At 42.2% G+C, this 25,569-nt stretch overlaps 1 protein-coding gene across 4 annotated transcripts in view; it reads left to right on the forward strand.

Moving 5' to 3' along the window:
- ATOSA (atos homolog A) overlaps window positions 1-25,569 on the forward strand; it is a 62,948-nt gene that overhangs the window by 31,659 nt on the left and 5,720 nt on the right. For all 4 annotated transcript variants that reach the window (XM_069982662.1, XM_069982656.1, XM_069982671.1 and 1 more), the window contains exons 2-7: window positions 14,479-14,663; window positions 16,840-17,042; window positions 18,116-18,241; window positions 19,635-21,099; window positions 22,710-22,826; window positions 24,118-24,197. In XM_069982662.1, coding sequence (XP_069838763.1) covers window positions 14,479-14,663; window positions 16,840-17,042; window positions 18,116-18,241; window positions 19,635-21,099; window positions 22,710-22,826; window positions 24,118-24,197 — 2,176 coding nt within the window. The remainder of the gene's footprint in view (window positions 1-14,478; window positions 14,664-16,839; window positions 17,043-18,115; window positions 18,242-19,634; window positions 21,100-22,709; window positions 22,827-24,117; window positions 24,198-25,569) is intronic.

Raw genomic sequence — 25,569 nt, forward strand, 5'->3', positions numbered from 1 at the left:
TTGAGTTTGTATCCTTAAAATGTCAGAAGATCAATAACCTACTAGTGTTTATGGGATAACGCTTTAGGCATGAAGATGGTTAGAATCCATAGACCTCTGTCTAGTCTGGACTATATACGTAAGCTTTCCACTTGTGACCACCTGTGAATTTATATCAGTAAACGTGTGAACACTGACTTAATACAGCAGAGGGCGTCCCCAGGGCCTGGGGGTTAAAAAGCGATAACCCACTGGGCTACGCTATTGCCACTGGCCATACTATGTCATCTGTATCACCACACAAGGTATAAAGCATTGTGAGTCTTTTATTGTCCCTCATGCTCTGCAGGGGTCACACTGCTAGGGGTCAGGGAGCTGAGATATGATGACCTGTTTGGTGGAGCGCCAACCTAGCTCTGCAGGTCCCTGATTGTTTTCTTTTCCCCACTAATAAAGGTGTGTGAGTGTATGTATGATGGGGGAGATTTATAAAACATGGTGTAAAGTGAAACTGGCTCAGTTGCCCCTAGCAACCAATCAGATTCCAACTTTCATTCCCCACAGACACTTTGGAAAATGAAAGGTAAAATCTGATTGGTTTCTAGGGGCAATTGGGCCAGCTTCACTTTACACCATGTTAAGTCTCCCCCAATATATCTATGTATTAGTTTTTTTTCCTAAAATATGTGTATTCATAATTCTGCTCCCATCTCCTTCCTATAGCTGTGCAGAAGCCTCTGTCTGCTTAGTACAATGGTAGAGCCCATAGGTCAGTCCTGTGTAATGTGTGAATATGACATACCTTCCAGACACACACAAATACTTAGCAGGTGACCCTTGGCATTCTCCTAACAACCAAGTTACATCCATGGGGTAACACAATAGGAATAGTATTATGGCAACCACTTTTGCACTGTGTATTTACTTGTATAATGCTGTCTGTTTCTAGGTGATGTCATGTTGTTAATAAAGTTATCTGTTACAAAGAGTATGAGACAGAGGAGCAGCTCTTCCTCTGACTGACATGGTGCTGAGATGCTGCAGTAGTAGCACTGTACAAGTGCTGCTCCTCACTTTATTACTAGCCGCATATGGGATACCTGGACAGTATCATGGAACACCAGGTCACAGCATCCCATTTTCCTTCTGTTCTTTTAGCGCTTTGAAATTCAGTATTATGGATTACTCCATTAAAGCCAATGCTACTCTTTTCACTTTTTTTTTTTTTTTTTTTAAGGCTATGTTCACACAGTGTATAAACAACAGCCTGTATTTGGCACCCAAAACAACGCCCGTGGTTTTGAATGAAAATTCAAAAATGAATCAAAATATTTGGACAACGGCCAGAAATAATTGACATTACCGTTATTTTGACGGCAATGGCTGTTCTTTTATACATTTTGTAAAACAACGGCCATTGTTTGCATTGACTTCAGTGCAAATCATTACAGTATTGCAGTAATTCATTGAAAGCAACAGCCGTTTTTTTCATAAAAAGTATGTTGTGTGAACATAGCCTAAGGGTATAAACCCACACACCGTATATGCAGCGTATTTACTGCTGCGATACGCAGCAAACTCGCAGCAAACTCGCAGCAAAATCGCAGCAGATTAGATCTAAATAACTGAACACAGCATCAAATCTGTACCAACAAATCTGCTGCGTATTTGTTGCATATCTGCTGCATATACGGTGTGTGGGTTTATACCCTAAAGCTGTAGTTGAAAGGTCACCTGTCATAAAACGAAACAAAAAAACTTTTGTTGCTTAGTAGGACAAGCGGGGAACAGTGCACTACTTTGCTTACTGGAGTAAAGTGTGCTATTGTGCACTTCTCTCGGCTCGCTCTACTGATTGCTGGGGGTCCACCAATGTCCTGATGTGTCCTTATAGCATTGCTGTGTGAATTTTAGATCTGTATATGTATAGGGGTAAAGTTTATGATTTCCTAACAAGTAAAAAAAAAAAATAAAATATATATATATATATATATATATATATATAACCTGTACAATCTCTTTTTAAAGGGGTTATCTAGAGTGCAGAAAAGGCCTACTTGTTTTGCTTCCCGACACTTGACTTCTCCGTAGTGACATTAGCGATATCATGTTTCGGGGGGCAGTGTCATGGCTACTGCTTATCACTAAGTTATAAATGCATCTATACGAAGCAACAAAAATCTCATTATTCATGCCATAAAATATGGCAGGACTCCTGACACAAAGTATTTCACAAGTGTGAATAGAGGCCTTATTCTTTTCTTCTGCATGTCCCTGTATTGCATTACAGGGCCAGTGTGTTCTCTGGTATCGGCCGTCAGCACAGCACTCACGTGTTTGTTATTTTTTGGCTTATGTGGATGTTCTTCTCTGATATCCTGAAGTGGAGCAGAATCCAGCTGAGTTCACAGGAGGAGAAACAAACAGCCCGCAGGCTGCCAAGGAGCAGGAAACCATAGAAGCCTTCTCCTGTGCAAGGAGGGATGAGGACACGCTCCGGCCAATCCTACACCTCAGCCTGTTGCTATGTGCTTTTTTTCTCTGCTTCCTTTGTAAAAGGCAAATGTCTCGGAGCAGAAGTTGCTTAGTGTGCCCCTCAGGCTGTATGTGTAGCCTTCACATGGAGCCTGAGACACAGTCACAGTTATGTACTATGGTAACACAACAAAGGTGTGTGTGACAAGCACATTAGTGACTATAGTCACTGGATGCCTTGTATACTGTGTGGGAAGTATGTGTTGTTTCATAGCTCTATGTAGTCATGTGTGTCTGCAGGATGGGGGACTCATCTGCTAGGGAGTGCAGCTTTCTCATTTGTATGGACATGTGTAGAAATCCTTAAAGGAATAGGAAGAAACCTGGCTCTATAATTATGCAGTATTCTCTAATCCACTGTCAGCAGAGTATGTTATTGGAAGAGTTGTATGAAACTTATTTGCAAGGGTAGATCCTCTTAAAGGGGTTGTCCAGCAAAAATCTTGTTCTTTCAAATCAACTGATATCAGAAAGTTGTATAGATTTGTAATTTACTTCTATTAAAAAACCTCAAGTCTTCCAGTACTTATTCGCTACTATATGTCATGCAGGAAATGGTGTTTTATTTTCAGTCTGACACAGTGCTCTCTGCTGCCATCTCTGGCCAAGACAGGAACTCTGTCTCGTTTTTTTATGAATCCCCATAGAAAACCTCTCCTACTCTGGACAGTTCCTGTCTCGGCCAGAGATGTCAGCAGAGAGCACTGTGTCAGACTGAAAATAAAACATTTCCTTCATGACATTTAGTAGCTTAGAAGTATGGGAAGACTTGAGATTTTTTAATAGAAGTAAATTACAAATCTATATAACTTTCTGACACCAGTTGATTTGAAAGAAAAATATTTTTGCTGGACAACCCCTTTAAGGAAGATGCTCAGATGAGTGGCTCATACAGAATATGCCACTGGAGCTAAATTTGTTTTTTTTGCATCTTAACTGCAATCTTTCAGCTGCTATTCAGATTCTAAGCTGCTGACTCTGTTATATGGCTCTTAGTTCAAGGAGACACATGGTAACCTTCATATATATATGTCTGTACTTTCATAACATAAATTGTCTTTATACCCAAGCAGGGTAAGGGATTTTTTTGGGGGGTGGGGGTGGTATTTTGTATGTTTTATAAAAGTACAAACATACAGTATATAAAAGGTGCCCTAACAGCTGTTTAACAGTGTCAGCCATTTGAAACCTTAATTACAGCTGACTAGAGATGAGAGAACCTCAAGCACATTTAAACCTGATTGCTCGGAATTTGATTATTGGTGGCTGAAGTAGTAGTTATCTGCAGCCCTAAGGCCCTATTCTAACGACCAAAGTTCTGCCCACACTTGTGGACAGTACATAGGACCAATAGATTTCAATATCCCGTTTACATGTTTGTACATGTGTATAGGGGCGTGAACTGTGCTGCAAGAAAAACAAAAACATTACAGTTCCTAGTGCGGCCCCACATATGTGCCACAGATAACTATCTTCTATGTAGTGGTCGGTGAATTGTGGAGCACTACTGATGTACATTCATAGTGCAGTCCGCAGTTATGGACTGCACTACCAATTGTAAATCAGGCCTAAGGCTGCCTTGAAAGAATGGATGCTGTCATAGGCCATGTTCACATGGCGTAAGACACCGGCTGTTCCATGACCCGGCAGGGTCACGAAATGGTCGATGTGAGAAAAGATCATCGTTTCTTCATTTCTGCTGAATTCTGATGCAGGCACATCCGTTTGTCCGTGAACACAATGGAGAGTATGGGCAGAGCCGCAAGCACCATTGTGTGAACAGACCGGTTCTCTGCGGCCACTGTATATTTTCCAGAACCCCCTAGCACTGCATCCAACTTTAGCCACCGGTATTCAAATGCCGAGCCTTCGGGTTTGCTCCCATCTCTACAGCTGACAGAATCCCTTTTAAGCACCTTACTATGCTGATATAAAATGTCGGTATACAATACGATTAACATTTTGCTTTCAGAACCCCCTGCTTGGTATTTTGCATTGGGCATTTTTTCCTCCCCCCCCCCCCCCCAGCCCCCCTTGCATTTCCCATTAACAATAAAGCCGTAGCACCTCGCTTCCTGCCAAGTACTATTGTGCAGTGCTGGAAAGTTGTGCTCTTTGTGTCTGTCTCTTGTGCCCGTTCCAGCAGACAGGAAGCTTCTCTGTCAATGATTTTCTTACTGTATAGCGTGCAGACTGCAGACACGGAGTGTCAGAAATAGAAGATCAGGACCAGAAGTACAGCTGGATAATAGGGCCTGAAATAAGTAGTTTACATTTAAGATTCTTGTGTGCTAAACAAACTAAATACCAAGAAATAATATACTTTTTTTTTTTTAATTATTGTATGCACATCTATTTCTTAATACATACTGATTATCAGTTCCCTTGGCTAGAAGCATAAAAATCGAGGTAATATAAACACCCGCCCTCCCCCATGCTATCTACTTCTGTCATTTTAAAGCGACTCTGTACCCACAATCTGTCCCCCCCCAAACCACTTGTACCTTCGGATAGCTGCTTTTAATCCAAGATCTGTCCTGGGGTCCGTTCGGCAGGTGATGCAGGTATTGTCCTAAAAACTTTTAATCCTGCAGCGCTGTGTCTAACGGTCGGGGCTTACATTTGTATATGCATTAGGCTTGCACCACCTCTCAGTCCTTCCTCCCCACCCTCCTCATCATTAGGAATGATCCAGGAACATTTACTGCTGTTTGAGCTTTGCACAGGTGTATTAACGGTCCAGCCCATGTTCATTATACACACAGAAGGGGAATAGGAAGCAATCTGCCTGGAGCATTCCTAATGATGATGAGGATGGGCAGGAAGGACAGAGAGGGTGTGCTAGCCTAATGCATATACAAATGTATGCCCCGGCCGTTAGACACAGCGCTGCCGGATTAAAAGTTGTCTTTATGACAATAACTGCATACCCTGCTGAACAGACCCCAGGACAGATCTTGGATTAAAAGCAACTATCCGAAGGTACAAGTGGTTTAGGGGGGTCAGATTGTGGGTACAGAGTCGCTTTAAAGACATCCCATCCACAACCCCACTCATACACAGGGCCACACTTGGGCTGTCAAGAGCCTTCAATTGACTATCTGCTACCAAGCTAGATCATGCTTTGTGACATCCCCTTTCTGAGCTCCACCGAAGGCCAGAAGCTGTCATGTAGTCCCTGGTTTCGGTGAACACTTGCACCCATACCTCTCCATACTTACATGCCAGCATGGCTGGGCACAGCCAAAGACTGGTGAAGATGGAGAATACAGTAAGCTTTCTAGAAGACCAGTCTGAGTAATGCACTGATAGCTCATAGGTGCCATTACTGGAGTAGAAGCCACCACAGGGTGGTAGGGCTGGCATGGGGCATTTAGAGAAGCAGACATGTACACCGTACAGATTTTCTACTTGTTTCTAAAGGGGTTTTTTGTGAAGATTTGAATTGAATAACTTGACAGATCAGATATTGGTTTAGAAAATACAATTGGGCCATATTTCTTGGATGAACAATACATTTCTGCTCCTAGAGTGGTTGTCACCTAGCTTCTCTGGACTTCTGAGCGGCAGATCTGTCCCGATATAGTGATGGCAGTGCCCAGGGATCATCATGAATTATTGCAGCTTGTACTCCTGTGATTGTAGTGCACATCGGGTATCTTGAGGGCATGGCCATACCTTAGTGGCTGTGGTTAAGCAGACTAGCTAGAACTGGAATGTAAATGCTGCTATGTGCTGACTACTTAGCTGGATTAGAGAGGATGCTGAAGGTGGAGTCGGCTAGATATCCTCATACATAACACTGCTCTGTTCACTTGTTTCACTAAGAAGTATGTCCTATCCTGTCAGTATAAAGCAGGCAAAAAAGATCATTGGTTTGCTGTCAATTTGTATTTAAAATGCTTCTATATAGAGGAGAGAACAAAGAACATGTACAATGCAGGTCATGTTGGGCCGCTGCCCTTGGCTCAGCGAGGAAGAGAGCTCACAGCTGCTCGACCCTGCTCATCCAGCCTAAATGGGTGATCTGGCACATTCCCTGAAATCAGGGGACAGCGGCTCATTGAGGGAAAGGGCAGCCGGATCTGCTTCCTGCACCCAAGGGCTTGTTGTGTGAGTAAAACCTTACCAATGTCTCTGTTCTCTCCATAGTACAGCATCCAGTCACACTCCTCCTACAGGCTGCACATCTCTTCCAGACGGGAGACCATAAGTGCCTTGTACAAGTGGTCCACAACTCCCTTGTGTGTCTCCTCTTAGTTTTCTGCTACTTTTATCTACACACCATGTATCTAAGGTAATTTGGGGTGGCATATAATTTAGTTACATACAGGGTGAGTAGTAGGGATGTCTATGGCATGGATTTTCACGCTTTATAATAATGGTTTGTAAAATTGCACGCTGACACATGCCGCCACCAGCGACTGCAGTGCAGTGTCATTGTTTTGCACCGCTACATCTTTTACCCTGCTCCTGCTGTGCTCAGTGTCATCCATAACTTGCCTACACAATGCTCAATTCATGTAAATGATTATTTATAAGTGTGACGTCCTTGGTAAAGATGGATGATCCCATGACTCTGTGTTAATGCACTGAACAGGCAATTTGTGAGCAGCTAGTTCTTTTGAAGCTCCTTAGAAAATACATAAGATCTACATCTGGTCCAGTATTGCTGAAATACGATATTCTATCTTAGTGTTAACAAAGTTAGGCTGGGTTCATGCTATGTTTTTGCAATCAATTTTTTTGCAAAATATCGGATAGAAAAAACGGATGCGTGTGTGCATCTGTTTTTGATCTGTTTTTTTCCATTGACTTCCATTAAAAAAAGAACTGATCAAAATGGTTGTTTTTTTTTTTTTTTTTTTTTTTAGCGGACACAAAGATGAGGTCGACCACTTTTTTGTGTATGCTAAAAAAAAGATTTGTTTTGATTCATCATTTTTCGAATGGAAGTCAATGGGGAAAAAGATGGATCAAAATGGATGCACACAGTTGCAGCCGTTCTTTTCAAAAAATTCTCATCCGTTTTTTGCAATAAAAAAAAAAATGGATTGCAAAAACGTAGTGTAAACCCAGCCTTAAAAAAGGGTATTCTGATAGTTTATTATCATCTGTACACTTTATATTTGCTAGATTGGTGGGGTAAACTGCTGGGATCTATCACCAGAATGGGAGTCCCGTGTTCTCCATTTAAACCTTCATGTCAATCTTGCATGCTTCTGGATCCCCTTCCTCATCAGTGGGGCTGCAGAGGACACAATGCAACAGATCATATCCCAGGGATATGCCATCTTTTTGTGGGCTGTGAATACCTTTTTAGACTGGGTTCACACTACGTATATTTCAGTCAGTATTGTGGTCCTCATATTGCAACCAAAACCAGGAGTGGATTAAACACATATAAAGGATCTGTTCACACAATGTTGAAATTGAGTGGATGGCCGCCATTTAATGGCAAATATTTGCTGTTATTTTAAAACAACGGCTGTTATATTGAAATAATGGCAGTTATTTACTGTTATATGGCGGCTATCCACTCAATTTCACCATTGTGTGAACAGATCCTTTCTGTGTTTTTAATCCACTCCTGGTTTTGGTTGCAATATGAGGACCACAATACTGACTGAAATATACCTAGTGTGAACCCAGCCTAAAGAAGTAAAAAGAGCAGATTTGATCAGTTTTTCCTTGGCACACCTTTGTCATCTCACCTTTTTAATTCTCTCATTTTGCTATCAATACATTCTAAAGTGATAATACTCAAAGGTCACATGCATCTTAAGAGAAACCTGTCAATATGGAAATGCTGTTTAATCTGCCGGCATCATGTTGTACAGCACGAGGAGTTGAGCAGATTAACAATAGATTTCTGGAGAAACCTTCAGTGTAATGTGTAACCTATTGATTACTTCGGTGCTTAGGAGTCAAGCGGGCTCACTTAAAGCATTACTGTGATTTTGTTTTACATTTTGACATGTCATTCATTCCTGAGACCTGCTACCTGAGCTATAGCTGGCTGAAGCACAAGGCCGCACACATAACTCCCTAGCTAGCAATCCCGCTACAAGTCTTTAGAGCCCAACTCCTGCTAACACCTGTTTAAAAGCGCACTAAGCAACGTTTCAGCCAAACGGGCTGATTATCAGAAAACGCCTGCTCATCGGCTGATTGCATCTTTTGACCGGCCTATATATTTACTGGCCACACATCTGCCTGTGTAAACGGGATGTGTGGTCAATGGCAATGTATTTTAATGGCTGCACAAACGATACAAGGATTGTTTGTACTGGCTGTTCAACTAATTCTGCCATGTTAAGACACTGCTAGTTTGCAGCCACTGATAGCTTAAGATCTGCAAGTATAAAAGGACCCTTACGAACAGAATCTTAATGAATTTTCATGAGAAGGGACAGAGAGTTGTACTGATGGTTGTAGACTGCCCCCAGTGCCCCTAATTTAACAGGATTTAATGACAACCGCGTGAAGGTGCGAAAACTATCTTCATTCTCATTGTTCTGTGCACTATGGGTTAGAGACTTCTAACCTGCTGTTAGTTTCTCTTTTAAAGGGCATCTCTAAATATAATCAATGTTCCATAGGTCATAAGTACAAGTGAAGATACAAAACAGTGTATTATATTTTATTAGAGAAAATAAGTCTCCACTTCTCAGTCTCCGCTTCTCCTTAAGGCCCCCGTATCCACAGTGTGTTTGGTCTCTCTATCCTTTTTATCTGTTTCTTTTGTATGCGTGTTACATGTTTACTACTAGACAGATCAGAAACTGTGTTTGGTCTGAATGCTCTTCAGTTCTTGTATATCTCTCTCTTGTTTGCCTCTTAGTATTTGTATGGCTTTCCATTGCCCAGCCCTTTAATGCCCGCTTACAGGTGTTTCCCTGTGTAAATACCTGAGGGCATACAATGATAGGATGAGTGGATTTATCACTCCTCTCTGGCTCCATCTACAGGATCTACAATGATTAGACGCCCGGCCCCGGCCACTCTCTAATCTCCACCGGAGAATTACTGCAGCCTCTCGGGTTAATACCTTACTGCCCTCTTTAACTCATTTCTCTTCTCCATAGAACTTGCATTTGCATGATCTTTCCCTACAGCAACACTTTGCTTGCAAACAATCATGTGAGGTAAAAGGTAATCACGCTGCACTAGCACAATACCCTGCTGTGTGTGTATAATATATATCTCTATATATATATATAAATAAATGTATATGATTTATAATTTTTATACCAGTGACACTCCAATGTTCATTGGCCATAATACACAAGTATTCTTACAAGCTTTCATTTTTCCAATAATCAGCCTGTGTAAAAGGCTGTTAATGGATCCATTGCCATGTTGGTTCTATACGTGAGTAGTCCTTGTGCCACTAGGGATAGTTGGGTTGCATTGTGTATATGTGCCACCATGGAAACATCAATTTTCTTTGGTAGTGCTGAATTATTGTCCCAGTGGGCCATATGCTTTTAAGGAGAACCTGTTACCAAGGAGCATCACTATAGGGGCCTTAGACCTCTGTGTGCTGTACTATAAATGACATATCATTGGGGACCCCACTACAGGCATTGTAATGTAGCACAGATGCTTCAGGTCACCCTCTAAACAGCCCTGTAGGTTGCTGCTATTAAAGTTCTGTATGGAGGACATTATTTTTAGCCTGCAGATTAGCTCAGAAGATGGAGCCTACGAAGCTGCAGTCCGGCATCGGGAACTCCTGGTGTCATGTATATTATGGTGCCGGGAGCTCCGAGCCTATTCACATCTTCCAGCTACTGTAGTGACACAGCCCTTGGTAGGCTCTGTGATCTACGGAGCGTGTGAATGCACCCTTATGCCCCTATTCCACTGGTCGTCAGAGGAGCAAACGAGCGTTCTCAGCGCTCGTTTGCTCCTCGTTCCCCGCTCGCTGCCGCCGCTATTCAGCGCGGCTGCAGCGAGCGGGTGAGTGTGGGAGGGGCGGTGGGGGGGCTGCCCGGGGGATCGCTAGATCGTCCGGGTAGCCCATAGGATATAGCAGCATCTGCTGCCGACGCTCCTATTAAACGGAGCCACGGCAGCAGATCGCTGCTATATGTTGAAAAACAAGCGACTGCAACGATCAGCCGACATGAACGATGTCTGCTGATCGTTGCACTCTATTCCACGGGACGATTATCGTCCGTAGCGGCCGATATCGGCCGAATACGAACGATAATCGTTCCGTGGAATAGGGCCTTTAGTCAATGTGACTACCAGATGGGGATCTGACAGGAATGATTAGCTGCTAAGGCGAGGCTGCTATTACCACACATTGATGCATGAGGCCCATTGTGTGTGACTGTACTATAACCCACATTGCTCAAGGCTTTTTAGACCCTGTGGCAAAATAAGTAATGCAATACTTGTCCTCCTCCCCCCACTATCACAGCTTATATCCTCTATGGACCCTTTTTATCCCACAGGCCCGATTACAGGCTCTGCACTCCTTTATACCCCCTGCTTATAGCTTGTCATTCTGCTTATAGAGCACGGCATACATTGTGGTCACAGATGTGCCGTATAGAGCTGTGTAGTTATGGCCTTACTCCATCATCGGTAGTGAATAGACTTTGCATATAGCCGGTGTCCACACCAATGTATGTGCTGCCAATAGGGGTTCTGTTTAGGCTTGTATTACAGGCTTGGTGATGCACGTCAATGAGACCTCTTGTGCTGCTCCTCCACCAGCTCTCGCTGGACACTTTCTCCCACTTACCCCTGCCTGTCAAGCCAAGTGGCCTTGTGAAATGGTAGGAAGAAGCATCTGTTTTCAGCCTGAACCTGTTCACAAGTGGAAAGTGTCTTTACAGTAGAGGTGGCCATCTGTTGTTTGTAGAAGCACACTAAGAGTTAACCCACTGACAGCTCTGCAAATGTATAGTAGCCCCCTGGGGTAACAGATGGGTTAAACAAGCACATACAGGATTTTACACAAGATTTTATGTGTGTAGTGTGTTGTGTGTTGGACAAGTCACCTATACTATCCTACTATCCTGTGCTATGTTATAGCTATTGTCATACGCTGAGTCACATGTAAGGGCATTTCCCATAGACTGCACCTATTACAGTCATCACCAATTCTTCTATGTACAGTATAGGGAAGTCATGAGAAAAAAATCCTACAACGGACACTATTGATGCAGGACGTTTTCCTTGTATACTAAGGGTCATTCGTTTCTTTTCCTGTTCTTATATCTTGACTCTGTCGTCTTCCTTGCACCAGATGCATTGGATTGTGAATTCTTAGACCCCACTTCCCTGTGTAAATAAAACTTTATTCGCATTTCCATGGAGGTGATGGTAAACAGAAATGGCTGCCTGGCCACCCCTTCCTCTGCTTACATGTAACACTTGCTTACAGGCAGAGACCAGGTGTTGTCGCTCAGTGCTGCCTATCCCCCAGCCGCACACCATGGGATCACTGCATGTTAGTAAGTGTCCTTTTTGTGGTTTTTCTAGTTTGCACTGTAAAACTATGATCCATTTTGAATACGTATACTGATCAGGCAAAGAGTTTAGTAGCATGCTTATAAAACAGTAGTGCAGATCAGCTTATGGCTCATCCATGTTAATATCCTTTTAGCTATTTTTCCTTCAGGTAAATCAAATCTGAATGCTTAATGTTAGTGTGTGATGGTTCATTGTAATTGTGAGCTCAATAAGGCGGTCTTTAGGACCCTGTCATTATAGGGAGAACATGCAGATTCTCTCCTGTTCACACTCAGCACAACAAAGGACAACAGGAGAGCCGTTCTATGGATTTACCTATACAGAATGCCTATAGGTACATACTAGATGTTTCATGCATCTAAGAGGCATTGTAATCTCTGGCATGAATAGGCACAGTGTGGGCCCATAGATTTCTATAGTTCCTATTTGTATAATCCGTGTGACACAGCTCATAAATCCATACAGCCATATACAAGACCCCTGAAAAAGCAGTGGCACAATGTTCCCCACTGTCATGCTGGCACCATTTACCTGTAAATTATAGTTATGTTGTGTTTCTCTCCCCTTCAGCTGTGACTTCTATTAATGCCCCTGCCCCAAGGTATAAGATGTTTGGATAGGAGAATAGAACAAATCTGAGATCACTAACATTTATCAGTCATCTACCATTGAGAAAAGTTGAGTGTAAACCTAAATATAGGTAATATCTGTGACTTTTGCGACTTGCATGTAGTAGACATTTACGAAATGTACTTGAGCTTGGCCTCAGCCCTTGTACACACATCAAAAATTAGTTTTTTTTTTTTTTTTTTTTAAAGGGGTTTTCTAGATTTTTGACGCCAAGCACCTCAGCCGTTCTGCCCCATAGCCTGCGTATACAGAGAATAGAGCTGAAAGTGGAGTTTGAGAAATGTGATGCTCATGAGCTTCAAGTAGTAGTCAGGACACTCATACTATTCTGTAGTACATTAGGACACAAGCCTACTTCTATCCTACAGACAATAGACTAATTCTGCATCAGTTTTATTGCTCCCCGGCCGCTGACTATGACTTGACCTCCAGAAGTTGTGATTGTCTCACACACAGTTATATTGTGACTCACGCTGCATGCAGAGAGCTGCCTCCCAGTCAGTGTCAATGGTGGTCTGTGTAGGATGAGTGACGCCATCATGTGTCAGCTTTATGGGTCGCCAATACTTCTGTTACTGAGCTATTATTCCTCCCATAATCTCTGCTGTAATTGGGGATTTCAGAGTCACAGCAATAAATGAAACATTAATAGAAATGTTGTCATAAAAGTAAACCTGCAATGAGATATATGGTCTCCAGCCATAGGAATGAGCAGCCTTATGTAATATGTGAGCAGTCCTGGCAGCTGCCGCCCCATCTACTGCTGGTGGTTACTGTATGGGCCCTGGCTGGAACCAGGACAATGAGATCTCTGTAGTGTCCTTATGAATTCTTTTTCATAAAGAAACAAATGATTCCACACCAGTGTTTCAGCATGCATAACATTTGTAAGAGTAGAAGAAACTTATTTTAACCATTTGTTGGGATTTTGTCCTTCTTCCTATGTGACTTGGTCTGTTGTAACCTTGTGTGACATTAGTAGATGAGAGACTAAGGAGGTGCAACAGTGGTAAAGTGTTATGTAGCCAGGGACTACAAAAATGTCGCTGCCGGTTGGCCACTGGCTCCTGGATGTCAGATTGGATCAAAGGGTTGTACCTATATTTTCCAAATACTTTTTCCAAAGAAAAATATGCCTTGGAATACATGGGAGTTTTTGCCCTTCAGTAAGGCAAATCTGCTTCTGCGTGAAATATGACTGGATTTCTGAATTCCCTGCTATATCCTCTAATTTGGGACTTCACTGTCATACTGGCATTGTGGGCTCCATCTAATCACAGCTGAGGCATGCAGTCCAAGCTGCAGGAAGGAAGATTTGGTGGCCTTGGTTCTATTACTGTAGGACCTTTTACAGCAATAACACATCAATGGAACAAAGCGTTTCTCTTCATTTCTTGGAAAATGTGAGCAACATATTTTCCCAAATTTTGAGACCACAATACCAGAATAGGCAGTGTGAGTTGTAGCTAAGCTGGTTCTAAGGAAAGGCTGTATTGTCATAAGTCTAGCTGTAAAAAAAAAACTGGGTCCCTTTGGCGAATGAAATGGCACATCTTATCATAGAGAATCTTTGCCTTTTCTTCTAAACTTCTAAAACTTCCTTGAGATGGTAATAGATTGTGATTTCATTAGCAGGTATTTAGCCCTGTTAGCTATAGGTGAAGTAATACCAGATGTTCTCAGCGTTTCCTTACTGTAGATGTGCCAGGAATAAATTGGAGGGTGTTTCTGGCAGTTCAGGGTATGTGTTCATGATGGTAAAATGTGAATGGAAAACTCCTGCTTTGTCAGTTTAGCAGCTTTTGATCCTGATTTAACTGCATATTTTCTGCTTTCTTGTAGACTCGATGGATGAGTTCTTTGAGTATGAGGCTGAAGATTTTCTGGTGTACCTGGCTTTGCTGATCACAGAAGGCCGCACTCCTGAGCATTCGGTGAAAGGCAGGACAGAAGGTCTCCATTGCCCTCCAGCACAATCCAGTCAGCCTGGGGTCAATAAGCATGAATGCAGTGATAAGGTGCCACAGGTAAAGATTACAGAGCATAACATAGGTCCATCAGTCATGCAGCCAGGACACACGAGAGATCACTGGATTGTTTGTTCCGTCACCTGCACATTGCTTATTACACCAGGAAATGGATGACTGTTAGGGAAAAGATTAGGAGCAATGTAAGAAAAATTTTACTGAAAGAGTAGTGTGTGCTTGAAACAGACTTCCAGCAGATGTCATTGGTAAATCCACAGTAACTAAATGTACATGTATATCTATCCTGAAAATAATGTATGGGCATACCAGATGTACCAGGCCAATAATCACCCAAAGTAACAGGGCCCTTACATGTTATCTGCTACATAGTATTTTATTTTTCCAACATTGACAACCTATATAAAGGGGAACTATCAGCAGGTTTGACGAATCTAACCTATTGATATGTGCCTACTGCACAGGAGACGCCGATAAGGAAGGTATGTGTCTTACCTTCCTCCTTGGTGCCGTTTCGGTGGAGTTAGTCTTCTGCCCCACAGTTTGAGGAGACTGTCAGAAGCACTGGGGCACCCGCTAAGACCACTGCCCACCCCCATAGCACTGATCCGCCCCCGGCCAGCCCCCTTCTAATGATAATGAATGGAGCAGGCTGGGGGGCTGGATCGGGGCTATGGGGCGGGTAGTGCTCCTAATGGGTGTCCCAGTGCTCCTAACAGTCTCACCAGACCGCGGAACACACTGAACACGAATGCATTAGAACGGCACCAAAGAGTAATGTAAGATACGTACCTTCATCCTGTGCAGTACGGACATATTGGCAGGTTAGAGTGATCTTACCTGTTGATAGTTCCCCTTTTAAGATCCTTTCATTAATACAGGAGTTCAAACCTTCTATTTCTGTTTTGATGATGGTGTGTTTAGACACACACATCTATATTTACATGTAGATAGATAGATCCATTTAGTGCAGAGCCTTTGTAAGACTTAAACAATTGCGTAGCTGTGGGTTGTACAGGATTAGAAAAAAAAACACCCCTGCCTTCAGGTTGTATGTGGTATTACAATTTAGCTCCATTAAAGGGGAACTCTGGATAAGAAAAGCTAGTTAAAAGTTCTGTAGATGTCTCTATACAATGTATTACTGTATCTGTACAGTTCTGCCACACTGGAAGCTGATAGAAATCCAGGAAGTGAAAAAAAATGGCCTCTGTGCCAATTCACATTGTCTCATGCTCCTTCTGCTATCCCCCCCCCCCCCCCCCCCCCCTAGGAGACAAATCTCCCATGCCTCTGTCTCACATTGTGTGTGTTTGCTGATGATGCAGGCGTTATGTCACAGGAGGCTTGGCTGGATAACCGTTTCTGTCCGGCCAGAAGCAGCTGCTGCACTTATTTTACTGATTGTGATGGGGGGGGGGGGCTGTGATGATCACATGAGGGAAAGCATTGCATTCTGGGAAATGCTAAACCAGGAAGAAGAGAAACACAAAACAGAGCAAAAAAACCCCAAACAAATGGATTTTTGGTAGTTTCAAAACTGGGATAGACAGGTTAGTAATGCTATATGCTTCTGTAGAAGTTTCATGTTTTTAACCTCTACCTGGAGTTCCCCTGTAACGTAAACAGAATTGAGCTGCAAAACTACACACAAACTGAGGACAAGAGTGGTGCTGTTTCTGGAAGAAAGTGGCTGTGTTTTTTAAAGCCTTTTATTGGCGGTTAAGACGGGGATAACGATAATATTATTGGCCAAACAAAAGATCCAAGCAGCCTATGAATGAGCAATCGCTGGCCTTTTACACAGGCTGATTATTAGTAATAAGCATTCATAGGGACACTCATCTGCAAGGTTATCACAATCGGCCCGTGTCAAAGGGCCTTCAGACTTCAATCCATACAGGTGTCATCTTTTTACTGTGGTGACTTTTGGCTCATAAATCCATCCATGTCAAAGAATATAGATAACTCTAGAAATCTACAATTCTATACAACAGATAGAGAGAGCATGGAAACTCAACAGGACATCTTCTGATACTTAATGGCAGTGCCAGGAATGATTTTTTTTTTTTTCCTTTTCATTTTCCCTTCATTTTCCAAATTCTTTATCTTGAAGAAAAAAGAATTTTAGTTAAATTATTCAAGACTTTTTTTTTTTTTTTTTACGAATGTGAAAGTGTTTATACTACCAATACTAAAGTACATGTTCTGTTTACAGTGCCGAGAAGCTAGAAAAACGAGATCTGAGGTCACCCTGTTGTGGAGGAATAATATTCCCATCATGGTTGAAGTGATGCTGCTACCCGACTGTTGCTATAGTGATGAAGCATCTGGCACGGAGGGGAACGATTTCAATGATCCTGCAATGAAACAAGACGCCCTCTTGCTGGAGCGGTGGACTCTGGAGCCTGTTCCCAGACAGTAGGTTTCCTTTTCTCTGACCAGTCTTTTCTGGAGTATACAGTTTACATTGATTTTGTAGGCTTGTCAGTAAATGGGCATTGGCACCATAGATAATAATAAAGAATGTAGTAAACATGTTGCGCTCTTAGATCCAGTATTATTCTTACGAAAGGATTACAATTACCTGTGAATATTTTTTTTTCAGTATTTGATATGGGAAAAAAGGATTCATTTGAATAGTTTACAGTATTTTCCGTGAAGCCAGAATGTTGAAATATTAAACATTGTTTTTGTGACATTATCTGGGATTTGCTACAAAGTGAAAAAATAAAAATAGTCTCTGCAGTGGGCCTTACACGTATGACAGCAGACAGCCAAATGCTCGTTCAACTATCTCTTGATCCCTTTATACACATGAAAAATTGACACAGCTGAGTGTTCATCTGTTCTGAATGAAGAGGGTGAGCTAAGCCACTGCAAAGTATCATGCTTGCTCCTTCTCTGACCTGACATAATATTAGATTGTCAGCTGATACTGCTAAAATCCACACATTCTGCTGTGTCTAATGTTATATACACTGTGTGCAGAATTATTAGGCAAATGAGTATTTTGATCACATCATCCTTTTTATATAAACATGTTGACTCGGGGTGGGGGTGGAATTGCATGTCTTGGCTGTTGCATTGTGCGATCAGCCAACCCGACTGACTGGCTGAACGGGCAGTCATTCAGCCAGGTTAGGAACTCCAACTCTGTAGGAGATCTTGGAGCCTGGCGGGGTCCTGGAGTGGTGATCCAGGGCTGGAGGGGCATGGGGAGACATGAGTTGAAATAGTTCTTTTTCTCTGCCCCTGCAGTTTGAAAACTATCTCACATGGCTTGCCTTCTTCTTTATATCTGAGAACTAGAACTTCAAGTTTATATGCATTCCATTAGCTGTAATTTGTATTGTGAAGATTGACCTCTATATGCGAATACAACAGCAATGTTCCCTTTCCCAGTAATATGACTTTTAAGATGCTAACCCAGATTGAACACTTATCAATTCACCACTTATTACTTTTTTAAATCTTTCTTTCTTTATTGATAGGAGTGGAGACCGTTTCATCGAAGAAAAGACTCTTCTGTTGGCTGTCCGTTCCTTTGTTTTCTTTTCTCAGTTAAGCGCCTGGTTAAGTGTTTCTCATGGAGCTGTACCCCGCAACATTATCTACAGGTGAGCTGGCATCTCAATAAAAATCTAGACTAGCCAACTGTGTTTAAAATACCTAAAATGTTTGATAATTACACTCTGTCAGATGCAATTCACATTTCAGGCTGCTGACATTATTGAATAGCTGTTAAGTCAAGAGACACATATATCCACTTATATATCCACCTGTGCTTCCTGAACATAGAGAAATGCTTTTATTCTCCAGTGCAAAGTGTCAGAGAGGCTTTCCCAAGCTTGAATGTCTAACTACCCCCCCCCCCCCCTTGCTTAAGTAAACAGTCAGCTGCAAGCTGAGATTCAAGCAGGGTTATGGCCCTATTACACCAACAGATCTGACGACAGATTATCTGCCAAAGATTTGAAGCTGAACCCAGGAGTGGATTTGAAAAGAGGAGAAATCCAGTCTTTTCTTTATGACCTGTTCTCTGTTTATAGTCTGTTCCTGGGTTTGGCTTCAAATCTTTGGCAGATAATCTGTCGTCAGATCTGTTGGTGTAATTGGGCCTTAATAAGGGATGAGAGGAGATCAGGAGATTGGGAAAGCCTTTCTGACACTTTTCTTACAGGAGAATAAAAGCATTTTTTTAAAAAAATTGGTAAGCACAGAAGGATATATAAAAGGTACTGTGTGTCTCCCTGACCTAACTGTTATCTTAACTGTGTAAGCGGTTTGGAACGGGGATTGCATGTAAAAACAGATTCACTTTAATTACATCCGTATGGCCAATATGGAATTTTAGCAGAAGTTTTCTGCACTCAGGCCCCCTCTAGATTTGCATTAATAGGTCAGTCTGAAAAGTAAAGGAACCAGTTCAACATTACACAAAGGGCCCATTGTGTTTTATGGTAGGTAACAATGTAGTAATCCATGTTTCCAGCTGTGCTGCAACCTCACAGATAGGTGGCTGTCTGGCCTAGATAACCCACACCTAACGGTGCTATATTCAGTTCCCTTATATACTGTCAGGGTGGTGGAGTTGGTAAATGTGTGCAAAATTTGGCTTTAAAATTTTCATCATTAGGTAGTTATCAGTCTCCTGACTATTTACATGATGGGGGTAAAAAGTTTTCACAGAGACTTTCGGTTTCACACTTTTAAAGTTGAGATTTTATCAAACCTCTGGTAGAAGACCTGTTTGCAGGAAGTAGTGGTTTTCTTCTTTTGCTTAACAGCTGAAACAGCTGTCTTGTTATCTTTCACTTGCACATGACAACTTCCCATGTCACTAGGGGCCTAACACAGATGCCTGTGATAAAAGGATAAGGACGGCTGAATATTGTTGCTGCTTGTGCAAATACCCTTCTGTTTCCTATTGGAAAGCAACTACAAATTATAACTATACAGTTCATTCACACACACTAACTGGCTGTATACTGTTGTGCGTCTTTTCTACAGAGTGAGTGCCGCAGACGGTGAGCTACAGTGGAACTTTACTCATTCACCCACCGAACATGTGTTTCCTGTCCCCAATGTTTCTCACAATGTGGCCTTGAAAGTCAGTGTCCAGTCTTTGCCTAGACAATCCAGTTATCCGGTGTTGAACTGTAGCATCCACAGTAATCTTGGCTTCTATGAAAAGAGATTTTTGTCACATGAGCAAATTGGTCCTCCACCTCGAGAGCATCAGGAGAGCGGCCAGCAAAGTGCACCCAGTTCTCAGCATACATGTAGCAAGCAGACATGGACTGTTGGATCTGATGGACTACTGCAGGCTAGAACAAGTCTTAGCATGAATCTTGCGCTCCCTGGTAGAAACGTGAAGTTGATATCTGGATGTGGCAGTGGCTGTGACGTTGGAACTTCACCATCTAAGATTCATTGTTTCAGTATAAGTGATCCTAAAACAGCCCCACAAGGCTCACCTGTGAGAAACTTCAAATCGCTGTCTTTGGTTGACTCTCCCAACAATTCCCCTGTACACCAACCAACAGAGACCAATCCCTTAATAGGCTCCCTAATTCAGGAACGTCAAGAAGTCATAGCAAGAATAGCGCAGCACTTGCTGCAATGTGATCAGACAACATCACACATAGCCAATCGTTCCTTTAAAATGCCCGACCCCAACCCTCTCAGCTGCAAAATATTTAGAAACCCATGTGAAGATGAAAACTTCAACAAGATCGAAACACCTGTCATGTGTGCTCCAACTTCAGATCTAACTCTAACCCCAGAAAGTGGTGACCGAAAACTAAAAGCTGCTTCAGAAACGCCCATGACTTCCTCCCGACCTTGTCCTGAAGGTAGAACTTCACCAAAACCACAAGCTAGGCGGAAACTCATTTTAGTTCAAGCTCATGAACCCATTACAAACACATTTCAACATTCGGTAAGCAAACACACCCAACCAGCTTTCTCATTGTCCAGCAAAGAAAATCTTTTCATGGCTCCTGATAGAGGAGACTTAAAGTACAGTGAACAGAATGAAAAGTACATCAGTAAAGGGACACTGCAGAACCTCTCGAGTTCTAGCTCCTTGAACATCTGTATTGCCAACAACAAGCAAACTAGCTCGACTGAAAGTAGAAATGGCGACAGCGTGCATCTTGGTAATAGCAGGAACTGTTCACGAAATGTTGTGGCATTTAAAACCTGTGGTGTCTCACAGGCACCAGAGACTAAATGTACAGAGAGTAACACAAGGAAAGCACAAGGGTCTGATCATAGCAACCAACTTAACAGCATTGAAAATTATGTAACAAAGGACAGAGACAGTCAGAAAGCTAGAGAGACCCAAGAGAAGCAGAAGGCGGCTCATGATGAGAATGAGGATCCGAGAAAATGTGACTGTGGTGCACAGGAACAGGGGAGAGGCATCGGGGGTTGTCCAAGATGTGAAAGGTTGAAGAATACAGACCAAACAGTACGTATATATATGTGTATATACACAAGAATTACACTCTAAGAATGGTTATCTATAAAATGCTAACTATAATAGAGTCCAGTAAGTTCGTATAAAGCTCAGATGAGTAGCTCCATTATCACTGCTGTTCAGGTGCTTTACTGTAAGATGTTATGTTTTGCACCTACAGCTCATAGTTAGACACCTCTCCCCATGGTAACAGCCTGCAAACAGACTTTGTATAGTCTGACCCTGAAGCTGTATTTCCTTTTTATACCCTCCATTTCTTGTTAACCTATTATGTGTAGTAGAGATGAGCGAATTTACAATAATAACAAAGTGAAGCACAATCTCTGCAATCTGCTCTTTAGTCTACTGCCTTTATACTCAGTGCCGCTCCTCCCCAGGTGCTGGGAAAAGCTGGATCCAGTCCTGGGAAACTTCTCCCAGTTTGCCCGGACTGAATCCAGCTTTCCCCAGCACAAAGTGAGGAGCAGGAGTTTAAAGGCAGCAGACTGCCAATCTAGTGATTTACTTAATTGTTACTGTAAATTTGCTCATCTGTAATGTGTAGGTTAAGAAGAAGTGGGGCAGATAGAAGGGCATATAACTGCAGGTTATGGATACAGGGGGGTGTTTTTTTTGTTTATACCATGGAGACACCTAGATCTGTGTAAAACCTTAAGACCCAGAGCTGGAGAACTTTTAAATAGTGATAAAATTAAGCAACAAACTCCCTAGAAGGCTTACCCAGTAACTGAGGTTTTTTTTTTGGGGGGGGGGGGGGGGGGGGGGGGGGGTTTCACCCTAAGTGTACATTCACATGTACCATAGTCTTTCAGCTGCATGGTTTTTGCTTGGTTCATGCTTTGGTTTTCTGGTTTATTGCTAGTTTAAAGCTCTAAATCAATCTGGAAAAAAACTAAATACATGCAGCAGAGCAGGGTTTCGGCTCCTGTGAGTGTGGTAGCGCAAATGAAATGGGCACTTACATGCAATACTTTTGGGTTGTGTAACAATGTCTTTAAACACTAGAGGGTAGTATAATCATATTTTACATAGCTAAATTTTTTTTTTCTTGTGTGTTGTAAAACAACCAGTCTCCATAAACCCTCAGGTTGTTTGATAAATGTCCAAAGCTTGGGACCCCCATCAGTTACTTTAATTACCCCCCCTTCCCCCCCAACGCTGCCACATCATTCAGAATTGCTGGACAGCTGAGTATACTGCTTCACTCTTTCCATTAGACCCACAGGCATTGGATGGAGCAGTGGGACACATGCCTAACCCCCACATTGGTTAGATGTGGTTAGATTAGTGATCTGTGGGGTCCCAGCGACCAGACCTTTTAATACATGGCCCGTGGATAGACAAATGTCTACTTTGGGAAGACACAATAATCTTCATATAGTTTACTTCCAACATTTTATCTTAACAGTTTACACTTCAGTGTCCATGTAGAAACTGGATGTGACAGTGTGTTACCTTTTCTTCTGTTACATAGTAACATTTACTACTCTATATTAATCTCATGACTTGCTAAGGATGCAGGTTTACCTATCGGAAACCACTTGATTTTGTCACTAATATGAAGCGTATACTGTATGACATGCTGTCTTGTATGTTTCTAGAAGTCTGTACCCCTGCGACCTTCAAATAATTGGAAGAAAAAGGGTTTTCACTCTCTCGATGGGATCTCTACCAAGGCCTTTCACCCCTGCACAGGTTTACCTTTACTTTCTAGTCCGGTAAGTTGTGTTATGTTAGTTTTTCTTCCCCCCCCCCCCCCCCATTTTAACGTTATGATTTTTGGAACATTTGTGTCTTATAATTTATCATGAAGGAAAGTTACTCTTCGAATACCTTGGGGTCCACGGCCATACTATCAATGCAATTCTTTTATTATTTTAGTATATTGTTTTGGCGTCAGTATTTGCACAGATGGTATCAGATTGTCTATAGGAAATTTACTCTGGCATTTTTAGTGCGGAAACATCATAACCATTTATCCAAGACTGTTCTCTCTAGCACTCAATGGTTGAAACCCATGTGTCTGTCTCTGTGATACTCAGATGAGTTCTGGAGATATCGGCAGACTTAATGGCTACTACTACCTGGGCTTATCATTCTATCATGTTCTTCCGGCATGTCAATATTTCCATGTGCCGACTGCACGTGACATCTCCTCTGACTTTCCAGAGTCTACAGAGGACAGAAGTCACTGTCTTATATGCATCTGTGTGAGAGTGTTGTCCTAGAGATGCATTTGAGACCATGACAAGCCTCTTTAAAAGCACTGTAGACTCAGCACAGTCAGAGGAGCGGTTACTTGGATGCCAATGAGACCTAAAAGACCATGGGATGGGAAAATAACAGGGCACCATGTGAACATGATCAGCCCAGGTGAGTGCTGGGCAAACTTGCTGCTGGAAGGGGGTGGGGGGGACAAATACAAGAACAGTGAATCTTCGCTGCACTGTAACCCAGCTGCACAGCTGTTTTATTACAGTGCCGCTAAGATTTAAACATTTTCCTGCTCCCAGCATCATATTTATATATACATTTCTCTACACTACTTACCAAACCATAGTTTCTGTGTTTCACAAAGCCTGTGAATGCCCCCCAAATGTTGCAAAAAAAAGTTTGACATGCTTTAAATGGTTTGATCGGTTGGGGTCTCAGTGCTGACCTTTATCTGATAGCGGGATTTCAGGGGTATAGAAAGCATGTTAGTTTAAATTTATATTTCTGTACAATATCTGTAATATCACTAGTGTATAAACCATGGTAAAGCCCATATGTGGACAACTCGCCTTTATTTAAGAAATCTATTCTACAAAAGTAGCAAATAGAGGTTTATGTAGATTGCCTTTCTATGAGGTGGGCATAACTTGGGCGGCTTCTTCTCCAGTGCAAGCTTGGCTCCACACATCGTATGACCATTATGAGGTTTTGTGGTAGATGGCACAGGTCTGCTGTTCAATGTGCATTTTTGATCAAAGTCTTCCAGATGAAAGAATGTTTGTTTATTTTACCTAGGTACCACAAAGAAAGACACAGTCGGGGTATTTTGATCTGGACACTTCCTTACTGCAGTTTAAAGGTTTATCCACAAAGAGGTATTTCTTTTACTGCTTAATTTTCTTTCACTTGTTTCTCCAAATTATGTTGCTAGAATAACTACAGCTGTGTATAATCTAGAATTCTTGGTCTATTGCCCATCTTGGATTAGAAAAAACACAACTAAAAAAACAGCACCACCACTGTCCCCTGCTTGTGTGTAGTGTTACAATTCAGCTCCATTCACTTTAATGGAACAGAGTTGCAAAACCACACACAGACAAGAGTGGTGTTGTTTCTGAAAGAAAGCAGATATGTTTTTCTAAGCCAGGGAAACCCCTTTTAATGTTCATAATAAAAACGTATAATATAAAAAATATTTTAATATTCCCGAGAAAGGTTTAGTTTTTCTCAGGTTCATGATCCATGGTCTTTTAGACTCCTTTCTCGACCGTATCATTAAGTAGTATGGCTATTTTAGAACCATTCAAACTTCAGTCATTACTTCTTGCAACTTTCATTTCATATAAAGTATGAAATCAAGCTCTGAGAGGAGAGGTTTGTTGGATATGGTTTACAGCTACATTGAGATTTCACTCGTTCACTTCTCACCATTGCATTCAGTAGCAGCTCTCATCAAACGTTTTAACATACACTGTAGTAGAAAGTGTTAGTCTATATTCATACAATACAATAACATTCATTCAGATGCCGGTAATGTGCTGTAATCTGCAAGCATGCAAAACAAGAGTCCGTGGAGCCTCGGTTGCGAGTCTCAAAACACGGGATAGCCAGATATCTCTAGCCTGTTGCCACGGGGTGCCTCCATGATGGGGAGAGCACCACACCACCCTGATAGGTAGCCCCTTAAGTCCTACTCGGTTGCGAGTATTGGAACATAAATAGGGAAACAGGGTGGCCCCTTTTTGTCAACGACTAACTCCAGGTGCGAGTATTGCAAACGTGACAAGGGCTTGCCAAGGCAGGCATCCGTCCACAGACAGCCGTTTCGGGGTATTTGCCCCTCGTCAGTGTGGAGCAGGATTGTGGCTGGTTGGAGCAATGACAAATCAACCAACTGTAATCTGCAAGCAGGAAGATCCTTAGTGTTGACTGTGCACAAACAACATCTTCATCTAGTCCATTTAATCTTACGTTAATGTCTGTATTGTAAGATCATGGATTCATCTGTGTAACTACAGATGGAACCATAAAACCTCAGTTGTATAGTTTGCCATTAATATTTGTCTTTGGGCCAGACCCACATTAACTCTTGAAGCCTGTGGCAGAAATCTTTCTGGAGCCTGGTATCTTCTCATATGTCAGAGCCTTTAGGGTATAAACCCACACACCGTATATGCAGCGTATTTACTGCTGCGATACGCAGCAAACACGCAGCAAATACGCAGCAAATATGCAGCAGATTAGATC

Source organism: Dendropsophus ebraccatus, chromosome 1 (genome assembly GCF_027789765.1).
Source record: "Dendropsophus ebraccatus isolate aDenEbr1 chromosome 1, aDenEbr1.pat, whole genome shotgun sequence".
Classification (NCBI taxonomy): Eukaryota; Metazoa; Chordata; class Amphibia; order Anura; family Hylidae; genus Dendropsophus; species Dendropsophus ebraccatus.